At 35.1% G+C, this 14,701-nt stretch overlaps 2 protein-coding genes across 3 annotated transcripts; one reads left to right on the forward strand and one right to left on the reverse strand.

Annotated features, from left to right (window-relative positions):
* Positions 1-4,902: 4,902 nt before the first annotated feature.
* On the reverse strand, positions 4,903-8,735 carry LOC110663001 (protein NSP-INTERACTING KINASE 2). Of its 2 annotated transcripts, none has more exons than XM_021822181.2 (4): positions 8,132-8,735; positions 7,003-7,263; positions 5,990-6,847; positions 4,903-5,687 (listed from the first exon to the last, which is right to left on the reverse strand). In XM_021822181.2, exons 1-4 carry the CDS (start codon positions 8,550-8,552, stop codon positions 5,206-5,208), a joined length of 2,022 nt encoding a protein of 673 aa, XP_021677873.2. In that variant the 5' UTR covers positions 8,553-8,735; the 3' UTR covers positions 4,903-5,205. The 2 variants fall into 2 exon arrangements, with proteins under 2 accessions (XP_021677873.2, XP_057998756.1); XM_058142773.1 differs by having other exon boundaries at positions 5,436-5,707.
* Positions 8,736-11,853: 3,118 nt separating this feature from the next.
* LOC131177676 (40S ribosomal protein S13-like) lies at positions 11,854-13,712 on the forward strand. Its single transcript, XM_058142776.1, has 5 exons — positions 11,854-12,007; positions 12,104-12,176; positions 12,415-12,553; positions 12,638-12,824; positions 13,546-13,712. The coding sequence occupies exons 1-5, from the start codon at positions 11,985-11,987 to the stop codon at positions 13,577-13,579; spliced, it is 456 nt and encodes a 151-aa protein (XP_057998759.1). The 5' UTR covers positions 11,854-11,984; the 3' UTR covers positions 13,580-13,712.
* Positions 13,713-14,701: the final 989 nt, after the last annotated feature.

Raw genomic sequence — 14,701 nt, forward strand, 5'->3', positions numbered from 1 at the left:
CTGCAAATAGGACTTGATAGTGAGAGTAAATAAAGGTTTTGGGAAGATATGGATGATTTAATGCAAAGCATATAGAATGAAGAGAACATTTTCATTGGTGGAGATTTGAATGGATATGTAAGAAGTGATAGGCAAGGTTATGAGAATGTTCATGGAAATTTTGATTTTGGCAGTCGAAATGAGGAGGAAAAAAACATCTTGGATTTTGCTATGACATACGACCTAATACTAGCAAATACCTACTTTATAAAAAGAGAATCACCTTTAGTGACTTTCAAAAGTGGGCAACATAGAAGCCAAATCGACTTTCTCTTAACCAGGAAGACAAATAGAGCTCTATACAAGAATTGCGAGGTCATTCCAGGAGAGGCTTTAACAAGTCATCATCGATTAGTGGTTTGGATGTCAAGTTTATGAACAATTCAAGTAAGGTCAGAAGAAATAGTGTAGCTTGAATAAAGTGGTGGGAGTTAAAAGGAGTAAAGCAAGTGAAGTTCAAAAATGAGCTTCTCAAGTCCCAAGCATGGAAGCTGGATAAGGAGGCCAATGATATGTGGATACAGATGGCATCAAAGATTAGAGAAGTAGCTAGAAAAGTACTTGGAGAGTCTAAAGGACATAGACCACCCTCAAAAGAGAGATGGTGGAGGAATGAAGAAGTACAAAAGGCAGTGAAGAGAAAGGGAATGGTATAAGAAATTACCTAAATGTGATAATAATGAGGCATATGAACAGTATAAGATAGCAAAGAAAGAGGCAAAAAAGACAGTTAGTCAAGCAAGAGCACATGCCTTTGAAAAGTTATATGAGAAACTTGGAACTAAAGAAGGAAAGAAAGATATTTATAGATTAGCAAGGAGGAGAGAAAGGAAATGTCAAGTTCTCAATCAAGTTAGGTGCATTAAGGATAAAGAAAGAAAAGTGTTGGTGAAAGATGAGGACATTGAAAAAAGATGGAGAAATTATTTTAATAATCTCTTTAATAATAATCAAAATAGTAATAACATGAATATAGACTATAGAACAATAGAAAAGAATGTGAATTATGATAGAAGGATTAGATCTTTAGAAGTAAAGGAAGCACTTAAGAGAATGAAAGTGGGTAAAGCCTGTGGACCCGATGGAATACCGATTGAAGTGTGGAAGTGTTTGGGAGATATGGGAGTGGCATGATTAATTAAATTATTTAATAAGATTCTAAATTCAAAGAAAATGTCTGATGAATGGAAGAAGAGTATTTAGTACCTAATTTTAAAAATAAGGATGACATACAGAGTTGCTCAAACTATAGGGGAATTAAACTCATGAGCCATACTATGAAGTTGTAGGAGAGAGTTGTGGAGCATCGACTATGTCATGATACTTCTATCTCTCTCAATCAATTTGACTTTATGCCCCGTCGTTCAACTATGAAAGCGATCTTTCTCATTAGAAGCTTGATGGATAAATATAGAGATGTGAAGAAAGATCTACACATGATTTTTATTGATTTGGAGAAGGCTAATGATAGTATTCCAAGAGATGTCTTATGAGGTGTGTTAGAACAAAAGATGGTATCTATTAGGTACATATAAGTATTGAAAGATATGTATGAAGGAGCAAGTACTATTGTGCACACAGTGGGAGGGGACACAAGAGATTTTCCGATCTCAATTGGATTACACCAAGGATCAGCTATAAGCCCTTACCTTTTTACATTAGTTTTAGATGAATTGACGAAACACATACAAGAGAGTATTCCTTGGTGCATGATGTTTGCGGATGATATTGTTCTGATAGATGAAACGCGAGAAGCAGTCAACAAAAAGCTAGAGCTTTGAAAAAGTACTCTAGAGTCAAAGGGCTTTAAGTTAAGTAAAATGAAGACAGAATACATGCATTGCAAGTTCAATGAAGGCCAAACTGTTGATAGGAAAGGTTTTAGTTTAGATGGAGTGATACTGTCCCAAAGTAATCACTTTAAATATCTCGGTTCAGTCCTTCAAGTAAATGGGGGATGTGAGGAGGATGTTAGTCATAGGATTAAAGCCGAATGGTTGAAGTGGAGACTTGCTACGGGAGTTTTATGTGATCGCAAGATTCCCAATAAGTTGAAAGGAAAATTTTACCGTACAGCCATACGACCGACTATGTTATATGGTAGTGAGTGTTGGGCACTGAAAGAGTCGTATGCGTTCAAGATAAGAGTTGCAGATATGAGAATGTTAAGGTGAATGAGTGGCCATACTAGACTAGATAAAGTCCGTAATGAGAGTATTAAAGAAAAGGTAAGAGTGGTGCCAATTGAGAATAAGTTGAAAGAATGGAGATTGAGGTGGTTTGGTCATGTGAAACGTAGATATATGGAGGCTCCAGTTAGACAAGTAGAGCACATTAGGTTAGAGGATAGAAAGAAAAAAAGGGGTAGATCTAAATTGACTTAGAGGAGAGTAGTACAATATGACCTACAAGCATTACACATTTCTGAGGATTTAATCCAAAATCATTTAGAGTGGAAAAAACGAATATATATAGCCGACCCCAAATTTTTTAGATAAAGGCTTAGTTGAGTTGAGTTGAGTTGAGTATAATAAATTTCATATAATTGATTATTAAGAATTTCAAATAAATTTTTATTTAAATCAAATACTAAAATTTTATATTTATAAAAAAATTTCATAAAATTTTATGTTTGAAAATGAAGTCGGCTGTAATATAAATAAATCCAAAATCAAGATAATAGCTGATCAAGGATACCAAAACCAGGACTGACCATAAAAAAAATAAAAATAAAATTAAAAATAAAAAATAAAAAAACCAAACCAAGACGTGAGATGAGGTGACAGATATATATATATATATATATATATATATATATATATATATATATATATATATATATATATATATAAAGTGTTGAAATTTAAAGTTAAGAGTATGCCCTAATTTTAGCTTTTTGGGGCCGGGAATGTATGCCAGTAAGTCCATAAAATTTTCAGAGTTAGGCTCAGCTCGCGGGCTAGGGCTACCAAGAATCAGCCCTTAGCCGCTTTATTTATATAGTATTGTTATTTAAATTATTAAAATTTTACATATATAAATAATAGATTATAAGAAAATAATTTAAATTAAATTTAATACATTTTAGTAATAAGAATTTTATTTTTTAAATTATTTTTTTAACACATCTAAACGACGTCGTTCTAGAAAAAGATAAGAACGCAACTCTCTTCTGAGTTCTCTCATTTATCATTGAGCCTTGGTTTTTTTTTTTTTTACTTTTTTGTCAGAGATGATAGATTTCATTGCAGAATAAAAAGGTCAGATGCCAAATATAATAGAGGGGCAGATCACGTTGCAAGAAAAGTTCCAAAGCTAGAATATAGAGAAAGCCCATAAATTAAAAATTAGGCTAAAATAGGGCCCCAAAAGCAACTCAACCCATTATAGCCAATGGTTGGAGACCCAACCAAAATAAAACCCTTTCCAGCTCAAGATCCGACCCACATGAGAGGAGGAACCAACTCCCAGCAAACGCAGCGCTGCATTTCTAGTTTTCTACAGCCGGAATGTAGGCAAATGACCTGGATAATATGAAGTAGACGGATGAAGCACAGAGGGAAAAACTGTCGCCAAGGTTTACCAAGCAAACCGATTAAGGGGGTGTTTGGTTTACCTGTTGGGTGTAGTTGATAGCTGATAGATACCCAAACAGGTAAATTGTAGTGTTTGGCAAGTTCAAAAAAATAGAGTATGATACCCATCAGCTGCAGTTTGTATCAGCTCTATTTTTAGAGCTGTTTCTCATCAGCTGATAGATGATATGATTTTATTTTTTATTTTGACTATATTATCCTTTTTTATTTAACTTAAAAATTAATATTATTAATATTTTTATTTTTTTATTTATAATTTTAATATTTTAATTAATATATTTCAACTTTGTTAAAATATTTTTTATTAATAACATAAAATATAAAATATTTATTTATATTCAAAAACTTAAAATTAATTATAAATTTTTCTATTAACAATAATAAATATTTTATTATTTTATCTATATTTTTTAAATTATTTAATTATCTTAAAAAATAATTATTTTCTTATTTTAATAATAAAATAAATAATATAATATAAAAGATTAATAATTATATATTTATTTAAATAATATAATATATTAATTTAATAATTATATATTTAATTTAATAATAAAATAAATAATATAATGTAATAAATTTATAATTTTATATTTATTTAAATAATAAAATAAATTATATGATATATATCTTTATTAGTTATTTCACATATTAACAGCAACAGTTAAATATAATTTTACCAAACACTTAATATAAAACAGCTATCATCATTTATCGCTTATCATTATCGATTAACGATGATAAATTTATCACCGTATTCAATAGTTAATCCAAACAGGCCCTAAATCTCCAGGAGATCAAGTTGTGAGCAGGACTAGGAGAGCACCAAAAATACCTTGCCATGGTCTATAACATGATCTGAATCAAGGGACACTGATCAATAACGAGGCAAATCTCTCTTAGCTGTGATGTCTTGCTCTTTACTTTAACCTAGGAAGACAAATGATGAAAGACAGACGAAGAAGACAAAAAAAATTCACAGGCCAGTGGACAAAGCAAAACAATCTTTTTGTTGTTTTAGATAGACGCATCCAGCATAGGCCATATTAGAGCGTCAGGTCTAAATTCTATAGTGCAGATGCACGTGAATTCAATTGGAAAGTTAATGTTCTCTTCTCTTCGCACCCTGCAAACATCAGTTTGTCCATTTCTGGTTCCATAACAATTTCCAGAGCATCGCATCATGTTGGGTTCTGCTTACATATTGTAAACGTTATGGGTGTATTGCAATATTATTAGAAAATTAATAGTGGGAGGCAATGGTAAGTAATTTGAATATAACTACATCCCTAAATTCAGTTCATTAGCTAAAGATATATCACTTGACAGAGTTAGACCTGCCCCCCGACCTAATGACTAAAAGTTCATTGCAACTCCCAACAAATTACAACGAAGCCGAACAACCCCAACGTTTACAACAGATTCAGTCCTCAAGAAAAGACAACGAAGTTGGGCAACAATTAGCAATTGAGCTTTCAACATCAGCTGGTAAGTGCGGAAGTGAGGGATCCAAGTCTAGCCTCTTGCACGTTGAAAACTGAGGCAAAATGTCCGTAATTCTGAATATGAGTTAAGGAGAGACAATAATTTCATGTAGTTCCTCCAACACAGATTCCATTGTAGGCCTTTGATTTGGAGATTCATGAGTGCAAAGAAGCGCTAATCTCCCGAGTTTGGCTGCCTCTGATTCTGAGAACTTTCTTTCAAGATTTGCATCAATAAAGTCTTCGACCCTGAATGATTCCACTGCTTGGCGAGTCATTGTGGTGACTATACGTTTTCCACTGAGGAGTTGAAGTACAATCATGCCAAATGCATAGACATCACTCTTTTCAGTAAAACGGCCAGTAGTTGTGTACTCAGGGGCCAGGTATCCCATGGCAGCACTAGCTTTAAGCATGGAGAAGACAATGTCATCTGCCAGCAGTTTGTGCAAGCCTGAATCTAAGAGCAACGGATTATATCGTCTGTCAATGAGCACTTTCTCAGCTGATATGTTCTGGTGGAATAGAGCAGATTTATTTCCTTTATGACCATGTAAATACCCAATACCTGGTTAGAACATAAAACAACTAGAAAGATTATCAATTTGATGAAGAAGGTGCTAAAAGTAATAGGTTAGCAGCTTGTATAAAATCTCTAAAAAAGTTATTTTCTTTTCTTCAATTAGGTGTGGAAACTATGCAAGTGATCACCATCAAAGTAGATCCTTAAGATTAGTTCCACATCCACTGGCTATTTGACTTTAATCCTATTTCTTAGTTGTTTCCAAGTGCACCTAAAATGTTCACGTCCAACAAATAAAAAACGCATGACAGGTAAACAAATTCTGAAAATTTAGCACAAATACTGACCTTTGGCAATGCCTTTTATGATAGATATTCTGGCGGACCATTCAAGAAACCTCCCATTGCCCTCATTTATGTCAAGATACTGCAACAGGTTCCCATTTGGGACAAAATCGTAAATGAGAAAACACTCCCCCCTTCCTTTTGAGCAGCAAAAGCCTCTCAATCTCACCAGATTTTCATGTTTCAATGAGGTCAAATTCTTCAAACCCTTCAAAAAATCAGCTTCATCAGATTTACAACTCATTTTGGTGATGCACTTTACAGCAACAATTGACCCATCTCTTAGGATTCCCTTGTAGGTGGCTGAGAAATTACTCTTCCCCAACAAATTCACCTCTGAGAAGCACTGAGTTGCTCGTTCTACCTCTTCTAAATTGAACATGAAGCTCTCAAGAAATTCCTGAGAGAGTCCACTTTTGCTCTGGCCCACGGCCAAGGGATCCCACCCATTGGAATACTCTAGGCTGATGAGTGGAGAGGCATTCTTCCTACAAACTTCCTTGACCTGGTCAGTACTAAGCCGACCATCTGAAGTATCAAATGCACTTCCAATTTTCTGTTTCTGGCGACGGTACCATGTGAATGTGAAAAGTCCAGTGACAGTTAATACAATAAAAACTCCAATTACACTAAATATCACACCATACTGTGGACTTTTGGATGAATTTGAACAGTGAATTTGGCTGCAATTAGAAGGTAAGTTTGCAGATTCTGGGATATCCTTTTGCAATGCACCACTAGGTTTGGAAGGCTCAGGTCTATCTGGGTTTAGATGATCACATGTTTCCAAGTTAGGAAACTCGACTCCACATAACTTAGGGTTGTTGTCATACTGGAATCCACTATTCAGTCTCTTCAAAGCTTTAATTTTCATCAAGAAGGAAAAAAATAAAAAATAAAAAAAAAAGTAAAGCCAAAAGTTAATTCCATGTCAATTTTCTTATTATATCAACACAGACCTAATGGTGTTGGTAAGCAGATGGAAGGATATATCACAGCTTGAGAAATCATATTACCTGGAGGCACATCCCCAGAGAGGCTGTTGTTTCGAATGTCTAGAACTTGTAGCATAGGAGCATTAGCTAATTTTACTGGAATTGAACCAAAAAGACCATTAAAGCTCAAATCCAGCCTTGTTAACAATCCTAAATCACCCAAGCTTGCAGGTATTGCACCAGTTAACTGATTATATTGTAGAGCAAGGACGTTAAGCTTCTTCAGAGAACCCAGTTGTGTTGGTAAACTCCCAGTCAACTTATTGTAACACAGCTGCAAAACTGAAAACAAAGAGATCCAGATTGAGGCTCGTTTCAAAAAAATTTCCATTTGTCTACAGTTATAGCCTTCAAAATGACAATGTTGTACAGCAGGTCTGCTAAACTATGAACACACACATCTATAAATATATATTTCTTTTTAAATGAAGCTCTCAATAGATCATTCCTTTTTGGTAGTGCAAGAACACAGATCCCATAACGCTTAGCTCAAAAGATTGACTCAACGTTAAGCAACAACAATGAAGTCTAAAATTAAAATATAGTAAAACAAAAGGGAGTCCATGGACGACTGTCCAAGTAATAATTAGGCATCTATTCAACTAATCATTCAGGTAGACATGGAAGAACTTTTCTTTTCGTCTTCAGCCATTGATGAAGGTGAATTTGATAATGTTGTTGAGCGTAAATAATAAACCACCAAGAATCTGCAATTAATGCGAAAGCTTTATTCCATTCTGTTTGGCCACAATTTCGTTATTTTTAGAGAAGTGCAAAATAAATATACTCAAGCTTTTGGCTTTTCATGAGAAGCAGTTCAGTGTTTGAGATACCCACTACCCAGTCCATAAATAAACTAGAAAAATCAGACATCAAAATGTTGAAGAAAAAGATAAAAAAAAAAAAAAAGGATTAAACCCAAGTTAAATGAGAGAACCCAGATAAAAATAATAATAAAAAAAAGTCATGTAACAGACAAGATTGAAGCTTTTCAATGAAAAAGTTTCCGCCCTTCACATGACTTATTAAACCCAAATGCAGCAGCTGGCAGAAACTTAGAAAACTTAACATCAAAATAGCAAATGTCCAAGAAAAGTAAACAAGCCAAGAACGCATAATGCAATTTTACTGCGAAAACTTAACAACTAACCTTGAAGATTAGACATGTTGCCAATCTGAAATGGAATCTCCCCAGACAAATTATTCACATTGAGATACAAATCACTTAGCTCAGTCAGCTCAGCTATCTCTTTCGGTATTTCTCCAATAAGAGCATTGAAATGCAGATACAAACCAGTTAAGCTCTTGAGCCCACCTACAGCCGGAGGTATCTGGCCGGAGAGACCCTTGCCCTGAAGAGAAATATTAGCCACACGGCCTTGCTCATTGCAAGCTACGCCCTCAAAAGACCCAGCACATGGGTCAGTGTTGGGTTCCCAGGAGGTCAAGAACCGGTTAAGTGGATCGAGGGAGGCCTTGATTTGCATGAGGAGTTGGAGTTCTGCAGGCGAGGAGAAAATTGGTGAGACAAAGAGGAAGAGAGATGAGAGATAGAAGAGGAGATGATGCATGTTTGGGTTGAAAGAAAGTGCAGGAAAGTGAAGGAAACTATGTGGGTTTCCGAAGTTAAGAAGGCAGAAGAGAGATGAAAAGAAAGGGATTCTAAACTTAGTTCATTGGCAAGCGTTCATAGTCGAGAGAGAAGGTAGAAGTAACTGGTCACACTCACTCGTGCACTCGCAAAGCACCAACACCCTTTCTGCACTTCTTTATATGCAGAATTTGAAACGATATGGGCCCCACTCTGAACCGATCCAAAGATGAGTGGGTCCCATTTTCCGATGCATACGAACCGTAGATGGAGGGGAAAAGCTCCAGTACAATCAGCATTACAGTAGATCTAACAGCGCTATCTATTGTTATGTGGGGTCCTCCGTCCATGGTCAATTCCATAATTTGCCTAACTCCAGGTCCACACGGACGAACCTGTAGTTGCGTGGCTAAAGCAATCTTTGCTACGACTCAGAAATTTCAAAATTTCTAACTTCGGAGAGGACTCTGCCGGCAAGGATTATTCGCTGTTGGCCAATAGTTCCATAATTAGTATTAATTTCGAATTAAGTTGAATTTTACGTAAAAGTTTTTGACATTTTTTATTTGCTCATCATAAAAATCTACAGATTTTCTAAATTAAATCGAAGCATCTGAAGAATGAAGTACACCCCTTTCTTTTTGTGTGCTCCGCTTTGAAATGCTTAAATCCAATGCAGTGAAATACGTAATGATAGGTTCTTTCAATCATTTTTGCATTGAAATTGAGACTTTGGATTAGAATTTAAGCATTTATCATTATTTAAAACAGTAGTGGGGTATAATTTTTGTTATCTTTTTTTGCATGCAGATATATGAATTCTGAATGCAAATGGCTCAGGAAGTCAAACAATCTTAAGTTACAAATAAACATGATAATATATATAGAACATGGAAAAGGAGAGCAAATATTAGGAGATTGTCATTTTCAAAAGGAATATGATGCCAAACTTTGCATAAATAAATAAATAAAATGTATTTATTTATGGTGCCTTCCATATAACTCCACTTCAATGGGTGGCCCATGACAATGCCATAACTGATTGCTACTGGCACAGGCGAGATTGACTGCAGACACTATTACACTGATGAGAAAAAGAGCAAGGTAGGTGGAAGAAAATTCAGTGCTACATAAATTTCTAATCATGTGTTATAGAAATTTATTTCAATTTTCAAACCATTTCATAAAAATTCCCATTTTAAAGATCTATTTCCCTTTTTTTTTTTTTTAGATTGTTGAGGGAGGATAGATTTAAACTCCAACAGGAAAGGTGTCAGTTGATCTGATCTTTCTATGCACATCCACTTTGGATGAGAAATTATATTCCAAAGCTACATGTTCCTGATCACTTCATGGCCCTGCATGTGTTCCTGAATGGTTGAACACTCCTGATTATGGACACATTGTTCAGCTCCATGTGAAGTCGAAATTCATGTTTTCTTGTCTCCAATAGTAAAGGAAGAAGGACCCAGTTCTTCTTACAGAGCTTGTGAACCCATTATTTGAAACAATCAAAAGGACAGATTTTGTAGTTACACCAGCTGTCCGTGATCATCTCATGGTAAAGCTCAAAGGCTTATTGCATAATGTGTACAAAAAGGTTGTAATTTCCCAAGTGTTTTAAGTTGATTTAGTCCCAAAACCAACCATTTTTGTAGCATCCACATTTCTTATTATGATGATTAATAGTTTTATTTCCTTGGAGAGTATAGACTAGGCATAGCTGACATTGATAATTTAACAAATTCCACATACCAAATTTCCTTACCCACCATAGAAAACAACTTGAGATTGACTGGTTATGATTGAAGTTGTGACTTTAATGGGAAAAATCATATCCTTTTGCTATGATTCAAAATCCAATCCAGGCACAAAAGTGATTGATATGTCTCCTTTAGCCTTTTGTCCGAAGAAAACCTTGCTGGATTGCTCATTTACACTTCTTGGAAAGGATACCCTTACATTTCCATCCTTTCAGCTTTTACAGTCGCCCCTTTATTCCACTGTGTGTACATATTGCACACCCATGGAGATCCAGAGGGGAAAGTGAAAAAGCATACAGGGATTTGATACTTGATTGTTTCCCACAAATAAAATCAAAATGCATGAGAGAGACACAGTGCGCTTTAAAATTTTGTTGCATCCTGGAATAATACATCCAACTACCTAGGTTCAGGGCAAGATAATGTTCGAAAAGGACCCATCTTTATTCTTTATCTTCACATTTCACACTCCCACCCTCTTTTCTATGTTTGAGCACTTCAAAAAGGCCAAAACCTTACTGTCTATGCATGAACACACAGGAAATAGCTTATTCCTAAAGCATTAAAAAAAGTATTTTTTGTTTTCAGATTTTTTTTTTTTTATTACAAAAAATCTGCCTATCTAATAAGTCTACTTTTTCCCTCCCCTTGTTTTTTGATTTTTTTTAATAATTTCAGTGATTCAGCTGAAAAGGTTTCACTGTAAAGCAATTATTGAGAACAAAAAAGTAAACAATGGTTAGTGAAAGCTGCGTGCTTTATTCACCTACTATTATACTTTTCCAAGCTCTTTTAGGTTCCAAAAGAAATCTAACACTTTCACATTTTTTTATAAGAGAAGGCTTCACATTTCGTGCCTTTGGGAAAATAACTATTTATATCATGAGAGAGGAGAGCACAAATGACATAAATCTTTCCCCCTCTTTATCCATTCTTTTCTTCCCCTCCAACCAGAATGGCCAATAACAATGCAACAACGCTATAACCGACATTGGTAGTAGAGACCACAAACCCATTAGCTTCCATCAATCATCCGTAGCAAAAATTGTTATGAGATGAAGGATTACATTAATCACATGCTTTAAAACTTCTGCTTTCTGCTTACTTGTCTAACCCCACTATGAATATGGAAAGGATTGAAGGTGCATTATAATGGGAATGCAAATGCTGAATAATCCTCACATTTGTCCTTTCATATTTTGGATTCGACAAAGGACTGAACTGTTGATGGGATGGGTTTCTTTTGCGTTATGGGTGATTGGGTCAGGGAATACTGATTTGATAGTTAGGTCCGTTTATGGACCAACGGATACTCTCTGGGCCAGGCAGATGCAAAAAGCTTAAAACACAAAGGATACCACCCGTTTAGCCTTGGGTTCTTGATTGTTGGCTTGGGCCTATTGTTTCTTGGGTTTAATTGGCAGAGGCTTTTTAGCTAGGCCTTTTTTTGTAATTGTCCATAGACTTGTTTATTATTGAAGTCTACCTTTCGAAAAAAAAAAAAAAAAAAAAACCCATGGCAATCCAAATAAATAAATAAATAAAAGGAATAAAAAGTATAAAAGCCCTAATTGTGATTCTGATACTAGGGTTTCTGGGATCAAGCTAAAGGAAGCGCGAGAGGCAGCAAATATACTCAGTCCGCCACCATGGGTCGCATGCACAGTCGAGGGTGTGTTTTGTATTTGATTAATTTTTCCAAACAATATCAAGATTATTTGTAAGTGTGGAAAAAGTTTATTTGATTTCTGTGTTGTTTGCTTTCCAGTAAGGGTATTTCAGCATCTGCTTTGCCTTATAAGAGAACCCCTCCAAGTTGGCTCAAAATTTCTCCTCAGGATGTGAGCACCCTTGACCCTAATAAATTTTAACCCATTATTTGATTTTTCCTTTTCTGAGCATTTTATTCTATACTGATTTGAATTCAATTGTGCTTTCTTTTTGTTTCCCCTAATTTCAAACTGTAACGCTTGTATGCTGTTGTTCACTGTTAGTTGTATTCTATTGTTTTGTTCTGAAGGTTGGTTTTTATTTTATTTATTTATTTATTTTATCGTGTTGAATTTCTTATTATTTTAGGTCGAGGATAACATCTGCAAGTTCGCAAAGAAAGGCTTGACACCATCTCAAATTGGTGTCATCCTTCGTGACTCTCATGGGATTGCTCAAGTGAAGAGTGTTACTGGGAGCAAGATTTTACGGATATTAAAGGCGCATGGTAGACGTTTATTGATGCTGTTTCTATTTTATTAATTCAAATTTTTTATCATTTGTATCTAATTTGCCTATTATACTTTGCTAGGACTTGCTCCTGAAATACCTGAAGATTTGTACCACCTCATCAAGAAAGCTGTTGCAATTAGGAAACATCTGGAGAGGAACAGAAAGGATAAAGATTCCAAATTTAGGTTGATTTTGGTTGAGAGCAGGATCCATCGCCTAGCTCGTTATTACAAGAAGACTAAGAAGCTTCCACCAGTGTGGAAATAGTGAGTATATGCCCTTCTGCCTGAACTTTTAATTGATAATTTCAGCGTGGATAAGATCATACTGGTTTTGGTTATTCTGTGTCTAGTAGAAAGATTGTAATTTACTAGTGTAATCATTGCAATATAATCTTTTACAATGTGTTGCATCATGCATCTTAATTGAAAAATAGTTCAGAATGTTGCGTTTGATAAAAGTTGGCAAAGGCTAAGGCAGGAATTCCGTGTAAATCTTAATATTAAGATGCATAGTAATTATTATCAAATACTTTGGCAAATGATACATCAATTAGCATTCAATTAATAGTATATGATAATGCAGTGGCTTTTTTCCATAATCAAAGAAACCAATAGTTTCTTTCCTGTATATGCCATTCCTTATTGTTGCTGTGCTAAGTCCACATTGGCTTAAATGTTACTTTTGTATATTTATGTGTATGGTATTGAATATTTTCTTCAATCTTAGAGACAAAAACTTAATTGTTATACATAATTCATTAGGCTATATATATATTTTACACATTAAAAGGGTTGGATATATTTTGTATGTCTGTAAGCTGTGTCCAGTATCATGTCTTTTAAGTATTGATCTTATTCACTTTTATAATCGTCTACCCCACCATGTTATTCGATTAGCTTCTCAACCCCTTGTATAGTTTAATTTAATTGGGTATACGATTTTCTAGTCTGACTTTTAGCTAATGGAGTGGCTCTCTTTCTGCAGTGAATCAACCACCGCCAGTACCCTTGTGGCATAGTGAAGATATATTTGGATTACAGCTCTTTCATGAACTTACTCTTGGATAAGCTGATCTCAGTTTTTTTGATGTTAGTGTTGACTCTTACAAACACTTAAGTGGCGAAGGGAATTTCATGTTTCAGATTGATCTATCTTTTGTTTTTCAACGTCCCCAGCTAGAAATTTTCTTTATAATTTTTCAGTTGATAGCTTCAGACTCATGTTGCCAGTTGTTTTTTTTTTTACTTTAAAAATTTTAAATTGTTGAGATTACAAGTTAAATGTTGATCAAATTAATCAATTGATGAGATTTTAAATTCAAGCTGTTGTGGCTATTCAACGTGCCAGTCTAAATGCTCTTCCAGAGAGGGGGCAATCTGAGAAACAGGGGCATTCAAATTAATCCATCCTGCCCAATATGCAATAAGGAAATTGGATCAATTGAACGCGTGCTATTGCTGTTTAACCATGCGAGAGCATCTTGGTTTGCAAGTCCTTGTGCCTTTAAACCAAATGTTGTTGGATTCACATCTTTTGGTGAATGGTGGTTGATCATGGTGGACGAAGTAAAGGACGGCAAGCTTCGCAAGGATGTGTTGATTGTAGTACTTGTTACAGTAGTAGTAGTTGTTACAGTTTGGTGAATTTGGAAAGAAAGGAATAGAGCTGTGTTTGAGGGAAGTATGCCTTAAACGCATAAAAGAAGTCCTTAATGATCTGTAAAATCTTGTTGACAATTCCCAGCTGGTCAGTGGTTCATCCAAAACTTCTGTGGCTTCTGGTTATGGCTGGAGTCCCCTAATCAGAGGTACTCTTAAGCTTAATTGTGATGTGGCGTGGAATGGGGGTTCTACCAGAGCAGCAATTGGGGTTGCTGACTTGCTGTCAGGAATTTCCAACGCAGGTTAGTAGATGGAGTGGTCAAGGTTATTCACTGTAATTCAGCTCTTCAAGGAGAAGCTAAAGCTATTATTAGAACTTTAAATCTAGCTAAATCTATGGCCTGCACATCTATAATCATTGAATCTGATTCAGAAGACTTGATTTCTGCCATTAAAAATGGTCAATCGAATTTTGTTGGGAAATTCAAGCCTCAGTTTAATCTATTTTGCATCTCTCTCATCAGTTTGAAGCGGTTCAA

Source organism: Hevea brasiliensis, chromosome 2, assembly GCF_030052815.1.
Source record: "Hevea brasiliensis isolate MT/VB/25A 57/8 chromosome 2, ASM3005281v1, whole genome shotgun sequence".
In the NCBI taxonomy this organism is placed as follows: domain Eukaryota; kingdom Viridiplantae; phylum Streptophyta; class Magnoliopsida; order Malpighiales; family Euphorbiaceae; genus Hevea; species Hevea brasiliensis.

Bases quoted from the DNA above. Each gene is read 5' to 3' on its own strand.
- LOC131177676 (XM_058142776.1), top strand. From the start codon at position 11,985: ATGGGTCGCATGCACAGTCGAGG. The intron at 12,177-12,414 runs GTGAGCACCCTT...TTATTATTTTAG, and splicing joins TCAAAATTTCTCCTCAGGAT to GTCGAGGATAACATCTGCAA. The intron at 12,825-13,545 runs GTGAGTATATGC...CTCTTTCTGCAG, and splicing joins CTTCCACCAGTGTGGAAATA to TGAATCAACCACCGCCAGTA.
- LOC110663001 (XM_021822181.2), bottom strand. From the start codon at position 8,552: ATGCATCATCTCCTCTTCTATCTCTCATCTCTCTTCCTCTTTGTCTCA. The intron at 7,264-8,131 runs GTTAGTTGTTAA...CTTTGTTTTCAG, and splicing joins CAACATGTCTAATCTTCAAG to TTTTGCAGCTGTGTTACAAT. The intron at 6,848-7,002 runs GTAATATGATTT...TGAAAATTAAAG, and splicing joins CTCTGGGGATGTGCCTCCAG to CTTTGAAGAGACTGAATAGT.